We start from the raw sequence: 22667 nt of genomic DNA on the forward strand, positions 1-22667 counted from the left end.
AAAGAGTTGAAAAGGGGACTTTAGGAGGGTTTAGCTACCTTCTTGAATAATTTTGATACTTTTATTTTCTATAAAGGGAACTAGTTATTACCAACGCAGTCAGTTCCATCTTCACTGGCCATGAATCCAGCTTGGCAAATACATAGGAAACTTCCTTCTGTATTTTCACAGCGTCCAAGGGAACAGAGATGTGGTGCCTGATCACACTCATTAATATCTGTAAAAGAAATGAAAACAGAAGACTACAGAATAATGTATATAGCTGTAATTCTTTTTTGTGCATTCTGTGCCATGCATTTGAAAAGACTGATCTTGTAATTATTTTAACTATTGGAAAAGGTATATATGTTTTCTCTCAGAGATGAAAAAAAGATGCATTAAATAGTTTTGGTTGGAGAAAAATGCTCTTATTGGCTTACACTGTAAGAATATTGCATTGGCCTGAAGAACGTGACATGATTACAGTTCAAATCACTACACTGTGTGCAACATGAGCACAAGCTGCAAGCATGGAATGTTAATAAAATTTGGATGAAATAAAGGGATTCTAAGTTGCCATTTGGCTGTGTTGCATAATTTATTTTTCAATACTGTAGTTGCACCTGACAGTATGTGTTACAGCGTGAAGCTGCTGAGCTTTGGTGGCATGAACATTTTATAGCATATAATCTGTAGATACAATACACCCTTTCTGATCCAAGTTACAGAGGAACCAGTGTAGTCTGAATGAAGAAAAGATACCAATACAGCTGCTTCCAAATCTGAAACGGCTCATGTAGGACTCCTTTGTGCTCTGCCTTATGTTCATCAGAGAATAATCATCATCTAGAATTTACTAGCTTAAAAGGGGATGGAGACCTTACTTTGCAGATCTCTCACTGTGCTTCTGGGTTGTTTATGATATACTTTCTCTTTTCAGTAGCAGGCTGGAAGGAATGACCTAACAAAATGCCTGGAATTAGTCTGCCTGCAGAGCTGGTAGCTGGGTAAACCACTGTCAGAAACAGGTACAAATTCATTCTTTTTCCAAACAGAAGTGTATTTCTTCCTAGTAGTCTGACTTTTAGGTACCTAATATACAGCTGAGAGGAGATGGTCTGCCTATTTCTTTTTCTCTCACATCACAATCAGAGACGTTTTCACTCCTTTTCATTAAATTCACACTAATCTTAGAGCAGCTAAAAGGCTGTACTAGAGACTACCTCACAAATTTTATTTGGCATAGGAAAAAAAATCCTTGTAGTCTGAAAGTGTTCAACAGAGGAAAGAACGTCTGACTGCTCTGGAGAGATTTCCCCTAACCAGATTCTACCAGATTGCAAGCATTTCATAGCATGGTTATATCAGATTTTTGAAAGCATCATTTCATACCAATGCACTTTGTCTGCTGATCATTCAGTTTGTACCCCTTGTAGCAGATGCAAGTGTATCCCACAGGCAAATTAACACAGTGTCCTGCTCCACAGATATCAGGATTAACTGTACATTCGTTGATTTCTAAGCAAACAAAGAGAAATTTAATGTTAAACTTACATCGTTCAGTAAGTGCACAATATTCTGTAATCCAAGTAGAAAGCTCAGGCATGAAAAAAACTGTAAATCAAGTTTGCAACTCCTGAATTTCTCTAATGGATACCTTATCTGGAATCTAGAAACCATCTGCGCTTCTCCTAGTGACAATCTTATGTCCCATCCAAGATCTATAAACCAGTACATAAAATTTAAAGTAAAATGAAGATAAGTTAAAATAAATAAGTATATATGGCTCAACCTTTGCATTGCACATTAAGAAAATAACTGCAGTGAGTTTCTGATTACAGTGGGTATCCTGATTTATAGAATACTCATCTACTAATGGCTTGTATGTATTTTGTAAGATAAGGAGATTCAGATATGGGCAGCATTGAATGCCAAATCCTTACAGTAGTTTTAGAAATTCCTGAAGTATATGCGTTACTGCAGAAAATACTAATGACTGTCTTCAGCTGCAACAAACTAAGGTTATACTGCAGTATGGAATTGTAATTCCTAAAAAAGAAGAAATTAACTGTAAAGAAGAATTGTTTATCTAGACTTTAGAAGCAGGTCACATTTAAATTTACCTAAATTTTAAAGTACAGAAATAAGGCACTCAAAAACTTCTCAGCCTAAATTGCAGTCAATTTTCTAAATCCTGTTTAGGATTTTGTCCTACAAATCTTACAGCACTTTTACTTTATTATCTCTGAACAACATTTTGATTTATAGCACACAGCAATTTCTAGTTCTACTAATTTTCCTGAGGAAATAAAAAACAGAACATGGAAAATTATCATTTTCTTTTTACTAACTGATGCAAGCTCCCAGCAAGGTAACTTTCTCTCCTTGTAAAGAAGCTGGGAGCTGGCTGGTAGACGGGGCACAGTCACAGAAGAGCTGACTTCCAAGTTCTACTTTGATGATCACAACTATTTGAACCTTTGTATGGGATTGATAAGCAGAATGCTTACAGACAGACAGGATACTTTCTCTACTCTTACAGTACATTCCAGAGAATTTAACTGCAGACAGAATCCTACAAACAACTGGGTGATTTAGACCCTGCGTGCATTGCATCAAATCAAAAATCCATTCCTGCATGAAGGAAAGCCATTCTGAAGAGTTCATTTTTTATTAAAGTATGTGAAATTTCTCCCTCTGAACGGAAACCAGGAAACCTCTTTGTAGGCCTAAATATCTCTACAATATACAAGAATGCATCTTACAGTATTTACCAGGATATTGCAAACACTTCAAAGCACCTGTGTTCATTCTGGTTCATTCTAACCAATGTGAATTGCTCTCATGTATACAAATATGGTACGTTCACCTTTTGGCTTCTAAATGTATGGCAAAAGAAAGCTGTGTCTTTTTGACACAGCTGTCATTTAGACAAATTTCAGCTATGGCAGGTGCATTACTTGCATTTCTGTTATTTTCACTTCTTGACACATAGATGTAGATGAGGCAACTCTAATACATTAAAAAAGGATGAAGCACAAACATTAAAAGAAGATTTCAAAACAGATCTTATAGTAATGTCTCACCTGCTTTTTGTAGAACATTCTGATCTACATCCCTTGAACTCTACACCCCTCAATGAGCATCATCATGTATACTTCATGAAAACACATGCAGACTGTCTAACAACCTGACTTGTATTCAAGAAGTATTTAGTTCTGGACTTGCCTTGCAGATCTGCAAAGAAAGTCCAGAAACGAATCTGAGGTGAATTATTAATTTTATCTTCTGTCCTTTACTTGTGGACTCAAAAATGGCAGGTACATCCTGGAGGACCTGTCCTGGCTTTCTTGATAGTAGAAAGCCTCATTGTTGTGCTGTTCTGCACTTTCTCCAGAATATTCCTTCTGTTCTACAACCATGTTCTCTTCTCTATGGTAACTCAGCAACAGCACAGAACAATAGTGTCAGAAACTCAGCAATTTCTTAATTTATTGCAGTTCTAAAAGAGAAGTACAATACCTGTAACTTGAGTAGGTGCAATAACTTGACTTGCACTGGAAGTAGAGACTTCGGGAGCAACTTCAACAGGCAAAGGAGGGGATGTTTTCTCAATCACTACTGTGTGACATGGAATGGAAATCAATCACATCCAAAAAACCCACCTTAAAGCATTCAAAAACCACAACCCTTAAAGAATTCACACATGAATAAGCTAAGCACTATGGAGATTTTTGTTTATTCTGCTTTGACCTACAGTAGAAAAAAACCCATGTAATTGAGGTTTTCATCTTTCTATTGCTTGTGAAAAAATGCCACTGAGTTGCTAAAGAAAGCAAATGCAGCTGCAAAACTTTTGCAGCAAAAGTTATGCATAAATCTGCAAAGAGCCACCTAAGCATAGTTTCCTCTGGAAAGGAGTACAAGGCTTCACCTCTGCTGACATTAAAATTCTCACGCACATAATCCAGGATACCACTTCTTCTTAAAATATGTCTTTATCTCCTAAACAAGTTGCTAAACCAATGCAAACCTCTCAATTCCTCCCACTTCTGCTTCCATGATTTTTTTTGACCATGGAGAAATTGCTTTCGAAGCTCCAATCATTTTTTCATTAACTTCTGCTAGAATTGCTACTTTCCCATTCTTTAAGAACTGTAAGCACTCTTTAATACAGAAAGAAAAGATAAAATAAGTTACCTGGAAACTGTGGATGCAGGTTAATGGTTGAAATTCCAGGAGAAAGCTGAGGCTGCCCAGGCTCTAGATAAGGCTGCTTTTCTTGATCAATGGAAGCTAATTCCTAGAATGATAAAAAAAATATAACATTCTGAAAACATTCTCTTAATTCATAGCTACCCACAAACTCCTGGCTTGAGACACTGCTAATGTCCTCACATGAGTGGCTTTTGGTAGTGGATCATTAATCACCACCAATTTAAAACTGAATGAACATGGAATACTATGTTTATACAATAGAATAAAATTTAACTGATTTTACTTGAAGCAGCTATTTCCTAGAGCTTCTAATTGTATCTTTGGCTTTGTCCCTCCATAATTCTCCCATTCTCTGGTCTTTAATTGCTTACAAATAGCATTTGAATGCAGTTCAGCATCACACAAAAGTTATACAATCACATCTAGGTGTCTGACAACTGTGAAAGGTTCCTTCTTAGCTACTGAACCCATCATCTTATTTTCACAGAAATGTTATATGCTTGTATGTCTGTAAGAAAATTAAATGGAGCACAGCTGCAATTATTCACAACAAATCCCATTATCTCCAGCACAGAAAATCTGAAACCTCCAGAATGGGGGACTTCACAAAGATACACACTTACTCTTCTCCAATGAACACAGGACACTCAATACAATGAAATTAACTTAGGCACTAATACCAGCCTCATAAGCAGGTCTCACAAATGCTTCTCAAAGCTTCATAGCGTTTCTCTCTGATTTGTTTTCTCTAGCTGTTAGTATCTGTGTCTTTTCTTCATACTCTCTGCATTTTTCAGTATCCTCTTTAAAACAATCTCCAGAAGGGGACAGAGCAATATGTACCAGACCCTCCAGCAAATGTCTCTAAGAGAGGTTAAAGTAAAGTAATCTCTTTCCTGTACCTCACTACCTGCCTGTTGTTGTACATTATAACAAAACGAGCTCTTTTTGCCTCTGGGTTTGAGCAGTAAATCCACAGTGACTTGTTTGTACATCATAAATTCTAAATCCTTTCAGTTATCTGTATCCCATCTCATGCATGGTCTGCATTCTAATTTCTACATAAATTACATCATATTTTACCTGATCAGGAGCTGCAGTTGCCACTAAAATCAGAAAGAAAAAAAGAGAATTAATCAGTTTTCACAAAACATTTTATTACATATTTTGTCACATTTGGAAGTGGTTGTTGCCATCACACAAAAAATTCAGGCTCAAACCTCATTCCAAACTAGTGGAAACATGAAATCATGTTCCTGAAGCAAGTGTAAAAAACTAACCTGAAAATCAGAATAAGATTATACACACCATCTAATGTTTATTTACTCAGTATTCAGCTCCCTTGTAGATTTCTCAATTGTTTACCTGCTTCCTCAGAAACAATTTGACAAGCATACAGGTTATTAACTTACTGATGAAACCTTTACAATTCCTTCCAAGGGATATCAACATCTGTAAACACTTTAAAGGTAAATTATTGTCATAATGATATATATTTTTCCACTAACAAATTTGCAAGGATTTATTGCAAAAGAAAAAAAGGTTTTAAAATTTGTCTTTTCTTTAGACAAGTAAGAGTAGTTTGGGGTTTTTTCCTCCACAAATATGACTTTTTTTCTGGGAAGGAGTGGTAGAAATTTCATATAAATTCTTATTTTCCATTGCAGCTTTCCTTTTTAGAATTCATAAATATATATATATATATATATATATATATAAAATAAGTTTTTTAAGTCTTACAAAGAGACTTACAAAATATGTACTATTTCTGATCATACAAATGATTGAGATTAAAGCAGTCTCGCTCTCTCTCCATGGTCTCAGCATCTGGCAGGACCTACCCACAGCCTGTGAGGAGTAAATCCCGTGATGCCACACACTGGGCACCACGGAATGCTCTGCTGTGGGGAGCGGCGCCTCTCGGCCCTGCATTGTCCGCAGCTGCCACGCAAAGAAACAAACCATGGAAGACACATGCACAGAAACAGAGAAAGACTAAATTCCCCCACTCTCACCTTCTTGTACAGCCATCTCAGTCTCACTTTTCTGTGAGAAGGTCAGTGCCTCCACTGGCTCTTCCTTTGCTGGGAGAGGTGGAGGAGAAGTACCTTTAGCAACAGGTTGAGTAATCGGGGTCTTGCCAATGGCAGGTGGCTGTACTCTAACTGCAGGGTGATGATATAGCTTGTTTCTGTGAGGGCCAGAAACCGTATAACCCATTCCACCAGGGCAGATTTCCTTAAAAGCAGCTAGATTTGGGATGGGAAAATATTCCTTTTAGGAGTCTAAAAGTGCAATATGTTGACATAGTGGAAAATATAATGACTACCACTAAAAAATTTCATCTCATATTGTATATACATATTTACAAAAAACTTCTTAAAGAGAAGCTATGCATAGCATGCTAATACGATTGAGCATTCTCCCAAAAGCATGTTCTAGCTGTTTTTCCCAGGAGGTTTCCACTCCAGTTTACCATTTTTCTTTAGTTATGTTTATCTGTCAATATAGCAAGATTTTTTAAAATTAATCCCCTTCAAACAGTATATCCTTTCTGTGTGTTAGTTTAAATGTGCAAGTAGTTTTTATCATCTATATTGCATACTGAACGGAGATCACTACTGCTATCATTTTCTTTTTTGTAGAAATCAAAGGGAAAAAGCTCACCAGCCCTGTACTATAGGAGCAGAACACTACCAACCAGTATCAACACTGATCCACAGGATCCCACCTGACTACATCAGAGGCCTCATAACAGTCCAGATCCAAATTCCACTGAATTGAAAAAGGCTGGCTAAAAACAAGATGGGGATCATAAGAAGCCAAACCACTACTGGAAGAGAGGGGAAATAACCTTATTTATAAAGCTGCTACAGAAAAAGTTAATTAAAGTCAAGCAACTTGATCTATCTCTACAGGTTCTCGATATGAGCATCATGTTTTGCAGTTCTACTGAAAGAGTAAAATGAAAAAGAAATGCAAGTCAGTCTTCCTCCCCATCAAAGAAAATAGTTATAATCCTGTCAGGGTCAGGAGACCTTTAGGAGTCTTGAGGGAGCAGTGCTTAATTGTCCTTATTGCTCTAGGTAAAACCATGTTGGGATGAAACAAAAAAGATTTAGTCTCCTGTGTGGGAATTTTTATGGCAGCCTGAGGGATCTGCCAAGTGGGGCATTGGTATGTTCACAAATCCTGCTTTGAACACATCAGGGTTTTAAAATGAGTTAGTATCTAAAATAAAAGCACAAAGTAGCTAAAAGCTCTCCAGAGATGAGTTAAACTATACATTAATCAGTATGCATTAACTGCACAATGTGTTCTGATAGTGTCTTAGTAATAGAAAATATGAAGGGTGAAACTAATTAAATTGAGTGGATTCAGAATAAGGAAATACTTTTTGCTGGGACATCGAATATCAAAACTTGCCATAATACCCAACTGAGGGTGGGAATTCTGGTCAAAAGAGTAAGACAGAAAATTTGATGTCTGTCCCTTCAGATGCATACTTAGGACATAGGAAATCTTGCTTCAGGTCATATTCTCTCAAATGAAAAATAGAAATGTGAGCCGTATTCTACTACAGCTCTGATAAGATCTCTCACCACCTGAGCATACAAATCTGGCCTCTCAGTGTCTCTTTAGGAGACTATTTACTTTGTATGAATATTTTAGAAGCTTTTTATTTCAGTCGCTTTTATACTAACATGGGATGCTGCAGTAAATACATTACCCCCTTCTGGAGTATCTCACTTTCACACATTTTTCATAGAAAACTCTGAAACATTATCAATTTAACCTGTTACAGAAAGGAACATGTTTTTAAATCATGCATGTAGTCATTAAATGGGAAAAGCTCATCAGAATTTTCTAAGAGATTACTAAAGTTTTTTTCATTGAGAAAAAAATCACTAAAAGAACCAATTCCATATGATACTCAATATATTTTTTGTGAGTATATATAGCAGTCATATAAGGATGTATTCTGTGCTCCACTATACACACTATTGGGCATAAAGCCTCATGCAATATTCTCACAGATGTGAAACACCTGCATTTAAATTGCAAGTCATCTCATAAGAATAGATTTTTTCTCCATTAAAAAGCCATAGAAATATTATGCATCCAAAAGTGAACTGGAGTTTTAAATCCTGATCAATGATCTAGTGACCCAATGGTCATGCAGGAAACAGTGGCTTTAAAAATCTATTGAAATGCTCAAAACTGTTGGTCACTTTCATTTCTGTAAGTCAAACTTCAGAAAGTAAGGAATCTACTCATCATATCTCATAATATCTCTGATAGTAGCTCTGGATTTCCCAAAGCTAGCTGGTTTGAAAATGTAAATCTTTACAAATACTTCAGAGAAACACATGACCTGTATCATGACAGTGACATCTGCAGCAGCAGCTTCAAGTAAGCACAGTGGATTGTCGCTACAAATACCTGGGCTAAAATACTCAAGAGACTCGACATCGTGTATATTACAACAAGCAGTGATGCTTCTAAAACAGATGCTTCTAATTTGATATTACATTTGGGAAAAAAGGTAATATTAAATTGATTTTGATTGAAGACTCGATGGGCATTTCAGTTTTAAGCAACATCAGTGAATAAAAAGTACTTGAAAACAGTGATTGGTATGTGGTATCTTAATCTATAACCTGCCAAAGTGAGAGTAGTGACCAACAGGCTGATGTTTTTGAACTCCTTATATATTTAAATAACAGCAGAGCTCCAAGGGAACACTGATAATACAAGAGAGCTTTATGTATCAAGTAAGGAATAGCACATTCCTCAAAATGGATGTGAAGGAAGATGAGAAAGCTGAGACATTACCGTGCATATCCTACTAAGTGTAATACAAACTACATCCCATGTTGCTCTGTAACTGAATTCTCAAAAGCTGCCATCGTTTCACCACAGCCTTTAACAACTGAAGAGTATTAACTACATTTTGGGTTACTTTTCCTCTATCTAAAGTATATACTCTGGTGGTTGTTTTGGTTTTTTTAAAAGCGTGCATAACAAATTAGGGGGCAGGGGCCAAGAGGTTGTATTTTTAGTGGGACGTGCTTACCTGTTCCTGGGAGTGGACACTTCTCACAGTGTGGGCCCCAGGCTTTGCCAACACTGCAACAGCAAAGCTGCTTGCTGAGCTGAACAGAAAGAGGATGCATGCACTGCTTTCCTGCACTAACAAACCGGTAGCAGGGTCCTTTCTCTTCAGCAACTACAGGGTTATCAGCTGCAATGAAAGTGGAAGAGAGGATGGTACTGTTCACATGAAAAGCAAAACAGAGAAACACCACTAGATTTCCAAAACCACTTAAACAGATTAATATTCTGTCAGCAGAAGTTTTATTTCAAACACATATGTCAGATGAGAATCACAACATTAAAAATTCTTATTTTGCATCAAACGCTCCGAATTCCACCTTACTCTAGATCAAGGATAAGAAGTATTTAAAAGAAAAACAACAACAAAAAGTAAGTTGAAAACCAGCAGTTGCCAAGCTGCCACAATAAAGAGTGAGTATTGTCACTCTCACTTGCACACAGCTGCTGAAGATCAGGCACTGACACTACACTGTGTCAAGCTGTAAAGCCAAAGGAATGTCCATCTATGTCAATAAGTCTGCAAAAGCTTTAAGTAGCATATATGAGGTTTTTTTTCATAAAAGAGACAATTACACATCAACATTTTGTTATGCTTAGTTTTAATATGGAAGAGCCAAAGGCCATAAACTGTGATTAGTATAAGGTAACAGAAAGCTAAGGTCCATCCAGCTTTCTAATTTATGCATCCACATTACCATAAAATTAACACTTCTGGGTAACACGTTCACATAAATCAAAAAATACAGACATCTGATTTTCAACATGACATGTGGAAGCAAAACCAAAACCCAACAACCAACTCCTTTCTTCTGGTATTCAACTGCAAAGCAGTATGAAGTTCTTCAAACTGCTGAGAAGCTCTCTCAGCAATGGAGTGTTATTAACTAGTAGCATAAGATAGTTAAGGTAAGAAAAAAAAAGAAAGAACTCACCTATGACTTGAGACTATATTTTATAAATGTAAAGATAGCTCAGAGAAAACTTAGGATTTTAGCTATTTTTCACTTGTACATATTCTTCACAAAAAAAAGTGAAAAAATTAGTTGTTCTTTACATTGTCTTTTCTTCTTGCAGAGGTCATTGATTGTAACCAAAGTAAAAGCTACCTAACAGAGGGAAATATTTGCATTCATGTCATTCACAACTTTTTCTTTCTCCTAATTATCTCTTCATTTTTAATTCTTCTTAATAAAAAGGAAAATGTGCCAAAGACCATCCTGGGCTAAACCTTTATTAATGGAAACAACTGAGATCAAAGCTGCAGAGGTGGAAAAGGGGAGAGCAGGACACAAAGATGATTTTGGCTGAAACTAGCAGAGCGGGGAGTGAAAAAAAAAAGTGGAAACTCCAGGCTACTGAAAAATATACATGGGAGCTGGAGATGGCCTTGAAGATTTGGTGACAAGAAAATCAGGAAAAGATAGAAAGGATCCTGGGCAGCCACTGGTAGAGACCAAGGTTTCCAGGACAAAGAAACAGAAAAGAGGCAGGAGCACTGTGACTGAGTAAATAAAGCAAATAAACTGAGAACATGGGTTGGGGACAGAAAAAGAAAGCTGACAGATGAGAATAATTGGGCCCAGTCAAATAAATCTTCATCTGAAATGTAACTAAGTATCTAATTTGGTACTTTGATTAGCAGTATTACTTACGAATGCATCTTGAGAGGGTAGGATCTGGCACAAATCCCACTTTGCAGGTACATCTGTAGCTGCCCATGGTATTCAAGCACTCACCATTAGGGCATACTCCCTGTAACTGACATTCATTGATATCTGTGGGAAAATTGAAAAAAATCAGATGCTGAAACATGTACTAATATTTTTCTTTCTTCAGAAGTTCTTTTTTTTTAAATATATGAAGGATAACTGTTACAAGTTAACACTCTAATCCACACTTTTCCCCATACTGACATGTGATTTATAATCCTTCAAAACACTGCTGAGAACATAACAGAAACAGTTATATTTATACATTATTCTTAAGTACTCTGAATTAGAAAAACAAATACACTTTGACTGGCTTATCGAACCTTCTTCTCCTGACTAGATGTTTGCTTGCACAGCTCAACACAGCTCACAAGAACATTCAAAGAGACAAGATTTCACCAATCTAGTATATTTTACAAAGGGTAGAACACTGCTTGCCACATTTAATACAGTTTTTATTAGTATTTATATTTAAGAGTGCTCAGTGGTTCATTATGCTGAAAGATATCTGTAGCCCAAAGGGACTTGATGGCAAGAACATGTTTCAGGGAGCACAGAACACACCTGGCATGGACAGCATTGCAGCTGTGGCAACAGCAACACAACTTCTTAAGAATTATGTCGAACATGAGCCAGCAGTGCCCTGGCAGCCAGGAGGGCCAGCCCTGTCCTGGGGGACATCAGGCACAGCATCACCAGCCAGGCAAGGGAGGGCATTGTCCTGCTCTGCTCTGCACTGGGGCAGCCTCACCTCAAGTGCTGGGGGCAGTTTTGGGTGCCACAATGTAAAAAGGACATTGAACTGTTAGAGAGTGTCCAAAGGAGGGCAGAAAAGATGGTGAAGAGCCTTGAGGAGTAGTTGTTGATGAGCAGCTGAGGTCACTGGGTCTGTTCAGCCTGGAGGAGACTGAGGGCAGACCTCAGTGCAGTTACAGCTTCCTTGTGAGGGGAACAGGAGGGGCAGGCACTGATCTCTGCTCTGTGGTGACCAGTGACAGGACCCAAGGGAATGGCCTGAAGCTGTGTCGGGGATAAGTTGTTAAGTTGGATATTTGGAAAAGATTCTTCACCCAGAGGGTGGTTTGGCACTGGAACAGGTTCCCCAGGGAAGTGGTCACAGCACCAGCTTTTCAGAATTCATGAAGTGTTTGAAGAACACTCTTGGGCACCTGGTGTGATTGCTGGGGATGCTGCTGTGCAGGGCAGGAGCTTGACTCTATGATCCTTGTGGCTCCCTTCCAACTCTGTGTGTTCTGTAATTCTGTGAACTGCTTTAATAAAGTTTGCTGTTACTAGGCCACCTGTGCAAGTGTTGCTTTCAGGGTCTGACTGAATAATCCTCCCATTCCCCAAGCATTCGGCCTCAGGTCTATATCACACTCATGGTTGCATTTGTAGTTTACTTACTCTTAAAACAGGACCTGTCTAATAATCATCTGGATACCATCTGGAACCATAAGTCAGCCAAACTAGGTTTTTATTTCAGGAGACAGCAACAACATAGTTTGCACTGATAATCCAAATGTCAAAACAGTAACAAAAATAAAATTTTTAAAAATCCTCTAATTCACAATTATCTGTGTCATAAATGGCGATCTCCTCTTTCAAAAAAAATGGGAGAGTAGATTGAAATAGACCTACCTTAAAATATTTACATTTATTATTTTTCCATCAGACTTTTACTCTCTATCCTCAAGGCTAGGAAAAAACACCCACCCTGCTGGGTAAACAAACTTCATGTGGAAGTCAGAAATTCCAGCAAGTTCTTTAAAAATAAGATATTAGTGATAATTTATCTAAAATATATAATATTTATTATCTTTCCTTTTAGCTTTTATAATACCAACCTCATTATATTTGACCTCATTGTATGTTGCTTTGTAATTCAACACCATCACTCAGGGTAAGAGGTTGAATATACAAAATGTAACAGATGTGCCAAAGTTTGCATTTGGAAACCTACAGAAAGATTCTTTCTTCTTCATTTTTCTCCATAAGTTTGGCTACCTGTCCCATGACACAAGAGTGTATAGTACAGCAGACTGTGGCAGTTGCCATATCAGGCACTTTTTTTTTCCCAAATACTGTGTTGAGCTTATCCCTCAGCTCTTCCAGTGCTCTACCTAATATAATATCTTGACACCACCTGGATAAACTTCACTTCTATGCACTTAGCTACATGTGACAAGGAGTAATAATTTATATCCTAGGACTATGGATGAAATGTGATGGAAACCACATGAATTACAAAGGATCAGCTCTGCCTCAAAGGAATTTTCAAGTGAAATTCCCAGACTATATGGCTTTCTGACCTCAGAGGGAGCGGACTATTTAAAGAGGAGAATGCTATTAGAAAAGAGCAGAAAAAACAGTTGAAATATTTTTGTACAGTAGTCTACTTTTTGTCCCGTCCAATGTTTAAGCAGGATGACATCCCATATAAGAAAAGGAGGATCTTATTTAAGGATTGCATTAATACAGAATATTTATCAACCTAGACATTTTCAGATGTATTTGAATTTCATGAAGTTTCTTCATCTGACTAGGTTCTTTCTTTTACCCTGAAATCTCAAAATATGATCGAAGGCATCTACACAGTCCCAACTGATCCCAGAAGAAAGATTATCACTATTCCAATACCTTTATAATTTGTGAGTATTAAAGAAATTAACTTAAATCTTAACAGTTAGCAAACTAAAGATATTATTGAAACATCCCTAAATAGAAACACAGTGATGCTGCTGTAAAGTTGTTGGGAGGAAAGGACATATTACTAATGTGCTATTTTCCAAAATTAGGCTCAACTAGGACCTGATGGAACAAAATACTCTGAAATATCTAGAAGCTAATACAAAGAAAATACTGGAACACTCAAGAACCTTCTATTGAATTTTCTCTCTGTTTGCAATTTGGGTTGTCAGATCAGTCTTCAAATGCTAAACCACAAAATTATTCTACTTGCTTTGATAAAGCATTTTCTCTGATGTCAGAAATAAGCTAGAAGAGATAGTATCCTTTACTCTGAGTACAGGAAAAATGTCATTATCTAGGTTCATTTCAAAATGAAAATCCTCAACACAATTACACAAATACACAAATTACATATACACTTATGAACAAAAACCACATACAGATTTTGAAGGAAGAGGAAAAACACAGGAGAAATTGATACACATAATGAAAATAATTTCTCTACTTCCTACATTGTAATACCCAGACAATTTCAAGCAACTTTCTCCCTTTCCAAATTCTCATTATATGTTTTTCTTTACAGGAAAAGTAACATATACGACTGGAGAAAAATGGAAGCTGTCTGCTAAGCGACATACATAATGTATCACTGTTTTGATGACTTTTTCTGGAATTAGAATTAGCAGAAATGCTTTGTCTCATGAAAACAGAATTTAAGTTTTACATCAGTAAGGAAGACAGCTTATTTTAAATAATGACAATTTGACTTAGTCTTTTTACTGAAAGTAAAAACTGTAAAATCTAAGTCTCTTTGTTAACTGTTAAAATACATTGCTGTTTACATATATGTTAACATGAAATGGATGGCACTTTTTCTGTCTAGGAGAATAATTGTACCCTTCTACATGTTTTTAAGCAAGGTAAGTAATTACATGGCTTAACATAAGTGCATTTGTATTTTGAATGTTAAAAATGATTAATGATGCATTCTTCACTTATTAGATAATATAATTTACTCATATATATCCACCTTCCTTTTAAGGAATGTTTAAAAAATCTATATAGGGATAAACTTTATTATTTGAATATTAGAAGTATAAATGTTTCAAGGCATTATTTCCTGGAGTGGCTAATTTGTGGATACATGGGATCTTCCTATAATTCATGAATACACAGTCATCCTTCTTTCCAAATGATTCAACTATTCTGCAGGAAACATTCACAGATGCTGTCATTATTGCCTCGGTATTCAATCTCTTTACAGATGAACTGTTCTTGTATGTCTTGTACTAAAAACATAATTCCCCATTCACATGAGCTCTGCTATTGCTATTTAATGTGGACACTGCTACATTTAAGTACCAGCTTATATATATGTAAATATCAACTAAAATTTCTTCTAAGTTACTGATGCAGATATTCCTTTTGCTAAATTTGTGCAATTTTTAAAGTTAACTTCATCGTGCATATGCCAGTGCCTCAGCATAACTTAATTATAGTGCATTTTAATGCCTCTTTTCCTGGTCATGTCTACTCAATGAGCTCATAGAATAACTGAGCTGATGCTCTACGCTGAATTACACAAGCTTGTCTAGGGATTCCACAGAAACAAGCCAGAAGCTGATGATAAAAAAAAAAAAAAAAACAAAACCTCAAATTTTCAAAAGAAACATATATACACATAGGAATAGTGTGTATTTAACAGCTTGAGCTGAAAAAAAAAATCCTCTCGGATTCACTATCCATTTCAAACTGTGGTAAAAGGCCACCTATCCAAAATGTTTCCTACCACCTGTTGGCCTGCCAGACTGTGCAAATTGCATTGGAATCAACTTGTTCAAGCAGCTTGAAAGGAAATCTGATTCAATATTAGCAGACTTTTTTTTTTTAGCCCTCTATTTCTTATATATGGACATTAAAAATATTTCAATTTTACATTAGCATAGGAATAAGAATTCATGTGCTCCATTGTAAAAACTAGAGAAAAATGTCTGAATAATGTCTTGTGCAGAAGTACAAACTCAAATTACTCCTCAAGCATGATGGCATGCTTGAGGAGTAATTTGATCAAATGCCTCCATCTACACAGAGGAACTACTAAGGGGCTAGGTAGTAGTACTATAAAACTACACATATAACTTTCCAAAGACCAACTCAATATAGACTTTCAGTTTTTGAGAAAAGGAGAGCAAGAGAGCAATTCAGTTCCATTGGTAAAAAGCCTCAGTTCCAGTGATACAAAAAAAAGAGAATTTAAACCAGGAGATATTTCACACAGCATCTCACATAGCTCCATAAAGAACTCTCTCAGTAAGCACTGTCATTTATAATTTATACAGAACTGGTAAATAAATAATTGATTTTTTAACAGTTGGTGTTTGATAACATGTATGACTTGACCCTTTCTCAAAGGTAATAAATGGGTATAACCCTAGTGGCATGAAAGAAGCATTGTCAATTCTGCACTGACTGACAGCCTGACTCTTTGCTGTTACCCTTTAGTATTATCCATGCCAAGTATGTGGAACTGGTCCTTGGCACACTGTGTCCCTGGATTTAGTAGTCCATGCCCATGAAAGTCTGACTCATCCTTACAATCAGTTGAGACGGCAGTGGAAGCCAGATGCCATCCCAGCGGCCCTGTTGGTGACTGCTCTCACAAGGTCACCCAAATACACAGAAGCTTTGTCACAACCAAGGTCTTAACAGTGATGCTGCAGCACTGTACACTGTACACAGCACTGTACACACACAGCTGAGGCTGCTGTGGCTCAGCTCCTCCTATACCCATTTCTAAGCACAGCTTGATATATGGTGAGGTCAGCCACCACGCTCTCCAGAGCCACCACCATGCTCCCAGCTTCAAGTAACCCAGACACTGTAACCAAACTGCTGCTAATCTGCCCCACTAAGGAGAATTTAAAACAGGCTCTCAACAACAACAACAGTTGGTGTTTGATACCTTCCCACACATTTTTATAGGTCTTCTGGGTGTTAGGTCAGCCTGCTCTCAGAAAATGCAATGTGTTAATGACTCACTGCCACTGAATTTCCTGGTGAAAAAAAGCAAGCTATAACAGCCATTTTCTAACTGCATGCCTGCCTGCTTATGTGGAGAGTACAACTATGAACACAGTACTATCTTCGTGAATTAAAAAAAAAAACAAACAAGGAAAAAAAACCCCTCAGAACCAACCAAGCAAAGCAGGAAGGTGGGAACTATATAAGATGGTGCTCATTGAAACAAGTGAGCACACAGTAACATTGAACTTGTTATAAACCATGATAATTATATAGCTTTAGTAAGTTCAAAAAGAGATTCATCTTCAAAGAACTTTACATGCATTATTAGAAGATAAAAGATGGAAATGAATGGATAAACCAGATAACAAAATAAAAATTTACTTTGATCATGTCTTTCCTGCTTCCTTTCTATGAATGTTCATAAAGAAATTTTATTTGGATTTTTGTCCAGTGTAAGGCAATCATCAAGGTTTCATACTAGAAATACCCCAAGGCACTTTACTAGAATCTTGGTCCACATATATTTAACACAATCAGATGAAGAACTGTTTTTACTCATGACCACATATAGACATTTGCATGGGCTGAGTATCACAATACTAAACTAAATTTCGTTCAGTCTAAGTGCAGACAATAGTTAACATCACCTATTTTCTTCTAATAACTGTGATTTAGAGAAGGACTAAATACTCCAGAAGAAATAAAAACTTGCAGGAAGCTTCTGAAAAACAACCTGACCCTTATCTATTACTTTCCTCTAAGCAGTTCTTGCTTGCCTAAAGACCAAAACCCCCAGTGATTTTTCAACATCTTCACCTGTATTTCCTCAAGTATGGATGTACTTGTTCAGCTCTCTTACATACACTGCACACTGGGGAATTACAGTGACCAAAAAAGAAATGCATCAATCAAAACTTCAAATTCTGTCCTAAGGCACTTAAATTTCAGTGACAAATATTTTCACACCTAATGAAAGGTTTCCCTCTCGCTGATGTAGAGGTATTTATGTACAGAAAAGTACAATGTAGTAGAATCCCTTTCTCAACTGAATGACAATGCACAGAACTCTCTGCTGGAGGGGAAGACACGCTGCAGAGGGTCTTAACTTCCAATATTCTGCTTGCATTCTCCAATTCTACACTGGCTTTTAAATTAGATTAAAACAGTGTTTGTGACTGCACTAGCTGCTGTCCAACAGTACTTTGGTTCTTTACTGGAAACCTACAAGCAACTACAAGCACATTTCCTTGAGCAATGTTATACCTAATTCAATCACATCCAGGAAGTGAATCATTTCAGCTTTATTCCAGGATTAATGACATTTAACGCAGCCTGAGTAACCTTTATCCAAGAATAACAAACCATGCTAAGTGTAAACATCCAATCCTAGGAAAAATTCCTGTGCCTGCTTAAAATGAGATCTGTACCTGTCACTTACTGTTGAAAGAATATGCTTTGCTTGGTTACTGTAAAGCATGCCGAGTTATTTACTACACCATAAAGCTCCTTTAATTTCCCATTTTACTGAAATAGCAAGCAAATATGGAAATGCCCCACAACCTGCTTCTGTTGTACACATTAACAGGCCAACACAACCTGAAGGTGATGGCTGCTACAGCCAAGCAAAGTGGTGCAGAAGGACTGATGATCAGCAGAGAGCTGCTCTGCTACAGAGCACCCTACAAAAGCTGATGGCTGGAGTATCAGCTCTGCAGTGTTTCCCTTTGGCAGCTTCCAGCTGTAAGGCAATTTAGGAAGAGAAGTTCACTGTGTTTTGGCTGTGTTAACCATTACAACAGCTTCTCAGACCACCCAGGCCCAGCTGGCCTAATGCAGAAATGCTGAGGTGGTGTAAAGCTGTCTTCTCTGCCTCCAGACTAGTAAGTCATTCGGACACACGGAGCAAGGCCACTGCCCACCCTTTTCGGATAGTGAGCAATGCCCATATTTGGTCACAGAATGCAGGAATTTGAAACATTCCTATAAAATTAAATTCATTCTTTCATTTCCAGGCTTAGCACATTGAATTTATGTGTATCAAAATCATTGCTGCTTGGAAACTTTAACCACATTTAAGTACTATCTTAAAATTCTACAACCAAACATACACGTTTATTATTGTGTTCTACAATCTTCTAATATTACATTATTTAAATCTATCTATTCATTTTAAAGAAAACATTTTTACTCAAGAAAAGCAGTCTGTGAATTAAAAAAGGTCAGGGGTTACTGCAAGACTTTTGAACAATGTAAATGCAAAAAAATTAGCCTTTTTTGAAAGAAACCACTACTACTATTGATGTAAATAATGCAGTCAAATTTCTTTTCAGGAGAACTGACAGCTTGGAAATTATAGGTTCCACTATTAAAATGGGACTGGGGTTTGATTTTATTACTATTTAATGCTGGAGTAACTAAAAAAGGCATTTAAAATTTTCATAAACAAGGCTGAAGAATGTTAAGTGATTTAGTAAAAATTAAAAAAATAAACCCTCTTCTGAAACAATGTATCTCACTTGTATCATTGAGTTTGATATATTACAAATTTGGTAGGTAATTTTTTTATTATATTAATTAATATGACCCAAAAAACAATGAGCAAGTCCAATTTTCAAAGTCACATTACATGCACTAGAAGAAAACAACATATAATTTCACAATTTTTAATACAACACATAACAAGGCATGAAAAACAAAATATGCAACTGCTTTCAGCTAAGACAGTCATGATATGCAGAAGGTTCTTATAAAAATTGGACCAAGAATAGGAATGTCTAGAAGCAGGGATTTCTAGCCAGACCACCACAGCCCTGGTAACTTCACTGAACTATTCAGAATAAACTTGTGGCTAGAGATGCACTGCAGCCCATCTCATCCCCCCCCGTCCCAAGTGGCTGGTGCTGGAGGACACAAACAATCTCAGTTGCTGACTACAGGCCTAAGCACTGTGGAGAGAGAAATTTCTGAAGGGGGACTTCTACAGTTAGCTCTGAAATCCCACCTTGATGCTTATCAAAAACTGACTGACTTTGCTTCAATTACTAAGTAACAAAACCAAGTGGAAAATATTTGTCCCCTTCTGATGCAAAGAGAACAACTTGCCTTTCAATAAGTACCATGCACCCTTAAAAAAACACTCTGCTGCATGTAAGCAAAGAAAGCTGTCTAGATCAATTATATACTAATTAGAATTTGCCAGACTATTTAGGCAACTTCTTAATTAAAAATGACCTAGCGGTCAGTCATTAAATGTTATTTAGTAATACCTGCCTAGATAGATGTTTTCATGCTGTAAGTGCTTTAATACGCATAATAAATCATGCTGTAAATTTAGACTGGAACATATAATTTATGTCAATTGTGAAAATTTGATACATTCTGGTAAGTTAAATCCTAGGCTTCACTGCAAGTGCCATCTGACTGATTGACCTCCAAAGTGACTCAATATGCAGGCATCAGTTTTTATTCTCCTTATGAAATATCAATTACAATCAATTACCTATTAACACCTCAGAAAATACTGTTCAAATTGTTTCTGCTATAGCTACATTAACCACTATTAATATCACCTAAGAAAAAATACAATATCCAGATTTTACTGCCTCCTTTATAGTTGATTGTTTCAATAATAACTTGATTAGCAAGAATGAGAGGTAAAAGAAACAAAAAACAAGGCTTTGTTGTTAAATAAACTATTGCAATGTTTTTTTAAAATCACAGAAAAAACAGTTGCTTATTCTAAGAACTGACCCACTGATTTCTGTGAGCTAGCAGTATAGCAGCAGAAGAAATCAGCCCAACTCGTTTTGTGCTTTTGTGTGGAATTTACCAGAACGCCAGTTTGCAGAGCCACACTTCTCAAACACATAATCAGTGTCCAAACAGCAACCCAGCCCAGTTTCTGGAGATATATTTATTTCTCACTACGATCATCACAAAAGAACTTCTTTGAAAGATGATTGTTGACTTAGTGAGTAACATTAAACAGCATTTCTTATTAATGAAGCTATTTTATTACTTAAAAGGAGTGAAATAAATATATAACATGCAGAGAAAACAAACTTATTACTGTATTTTAGGGACAAATGTAGGAGGGAAGAATATACCTTCAAAATTTATCTTAAATCATGATGAAGGCAAGGGAAAAGTGCTTCAAGTCCCCCGAGCATGTGATTATACAATTTGATCTATCAATATACAAGTACTAGTTTCTGCAAGCTCATAAACATTTAATTTTAATAATATAGGGACTTTCCAAGAACTTCCATGGACTTTTTACTTCATTGCAAAACAACAAGTGTTCAGGTATTTTTCCAGTTCTTCAAGATAAGATTTCTAAAGTGCTCTGTTGGCAATATATTAGTTTCCTGAAAAATGAATCCAACCTTTTCACCAGCTGTTTTTTCCATTCTATTTCAGTTTTCCAAGAAAACCATTAGCAGACTAAGGAAACATTAAGTATAACTTTAAGCAGGGAACCAGAAATTAGCATTGCATGTGGATTCTAACAAAGAAGTTGCAACACTGATAAGCTGTATTTTGGCTCTAATGACAGCCTTAGGGCATCCATGTGTGTACATGTAATAAATCACCCCATTGAAAAGATAATTACTGAGGGGGAAAAAAAAGATTTCTTGATAGTAATTACACTAAACTGCTTGAATTAACATACCCACAAGATGGTTCTTTGTGGTCCTACTTACACATTAGAGAGAAGAATGCTTGATTACATTAGTTCACTCACTTGAAAGGAAAAAAAATAATGATCTGGTAATTATTCACACTAATACTCCTTAGTTGATGAAGCCTATGCAGACTTTTGACTGCAAAACCAAAGTAGAACAAAAGGTTAATTAGGCTTTTGGGCCTGAGTTTTCAAAGGCAGTGAAAGTTGGACAACATCTAGGTGAAAAAACCAATCTCTTCTAGCTGCAGGCAGGGATTCAGAAATATATCCCCATTACTATTTGGTCTGGCAGCTGTGGCCCTTTCTGAGCATGGACACAGCATGTGTACCCTTTCAGCAGAGAATAATTTAATTAAAACTTACACTTGCATATGGACATGCTGTTCCACTCCCTTCCAATTAATTTGTAAGGATTCTTAAAGGAATATGAATACTCCCACGCCAGCAGCTCACACAGTTTCCTTCTGCCATCTGTGGCTGTCCATGTTAGTGATATGGACAGCTCTTTCTTCATTAGCCCGGGCTTCTTCTCTTACAGAAAAGCATGTCTGCTTCAGATAAACAAACAGGACACTTCTGGCCGACCCATTGAGAAGCTCATGCTAATGACCATTTCAGGGCTGCATTGCACCCTGCCAGCAGCTTTCACATATGAAGCTAGCTTTCCTGAAGAACATTCAAACAGAGGTCAAAATCCTGACCCTCTGAAAGAAAATGGTAATCTTGTTGCTTATTTCAATAGGACTGAATACCATCGTGGTTTTGTTTCATGGGGATTCCTTCTCCCTTTTGTGTCTCCTTATTGGAATGTGTTAGTGAGCAAATTACACAGGAGCTATTTAAACCTCAGTAAAGCAATAAGGGGAACCTTCAACAGCCACTACAAAATTCCTCTCCAGAAAGTTAGGAGATTTTCCCCATACTAAATTCATCAACAGTCTGGTAAGATAATCCTACTATCATTTTATGATTAAACACTACATTATAGATTTCCATGTATCAACTACAAGTTATATTTAGAGTCTACAGCTCACTCTCTTCTGGGATAGTGACAGTAGTATAAAAACAAACTGTTTAAAGCCTCATATTTCTTGCAATTTTAGTCATGTAGTACAAAAATGTGTCAGGGGAAGAACCATCAAAACCCAGTACAAAACTCAGTGATCAGCCTACCAGGTACAGATCTATTTCTGTACACTACCGTGGCGGTATACTAAGTTCCCTCTCATGCTCCCACCCAC

The 22667-nt window shown here is 36.8% G+C and overlaps 1 protein-coding gene across 8 annotated transcripts in view; it reads right to left on the minus strand.

Annotated features, from left to right (window-relative positions):
* LTBP1 (latent transforming growth factor beta binding protein 1) overlaps positions 1–22667 on the minus strand; it is a 188106-nt gene that overhangs the window by 59523 nt on the left and 105916 nt on the right. For 3 of the 8 annotated variants that reach the window (XM_077175710.1, XM_054628955.2, XM_077175708.1), the window contains exons 10-17: positions 10968–11090; positions 9275–9442; positions 6213–6446; positions 5281–5303; positions 4180–4282; positions 3502–3600; positions 1372–1497; positions 92–217 (exon numbers count right to left, since the gene is read on the minus strand). In XM_077175710.1, the coding sequence (XP_077031825.1) occupies positions 92–217; positions 1372–1497; positions 3502–3600; positions 4180–4282; positions 5281–5303; positions 6213–6446; positions 9275–9442; positions 10968–11090 (1002 nt within the window). The remainder of the gene's footprint in view (positions 1–91; positions 218–1371; positions 1498–3501; positions 3601–4179; positions 4283–5280; positions 5304–6212; positions 6447–9274; positions 9443–10967; positions 11091–22667) is intronic. The other 5 variants (XM_077175707.1, XM_077175712.1, XM_077175709.1 and 2 more) reach the window with 4 other exon arrangements.

Source organism: Agelaius phoeniceus, chromosome 3, assembly GCF_051311805.1.
Source record: "Agelaius phoeniceus isolate bAgePho1 chromosome 3, bAgePho1.hap1, whole genome shotgun sequence".
NCBI classification, from domain to species: domain Eukaryota; kingdom Metazoa; phylum Chordata; class Aves; order Passeriformes; family Icteridae; genus Agelaius; species Agelaius phoeniceus.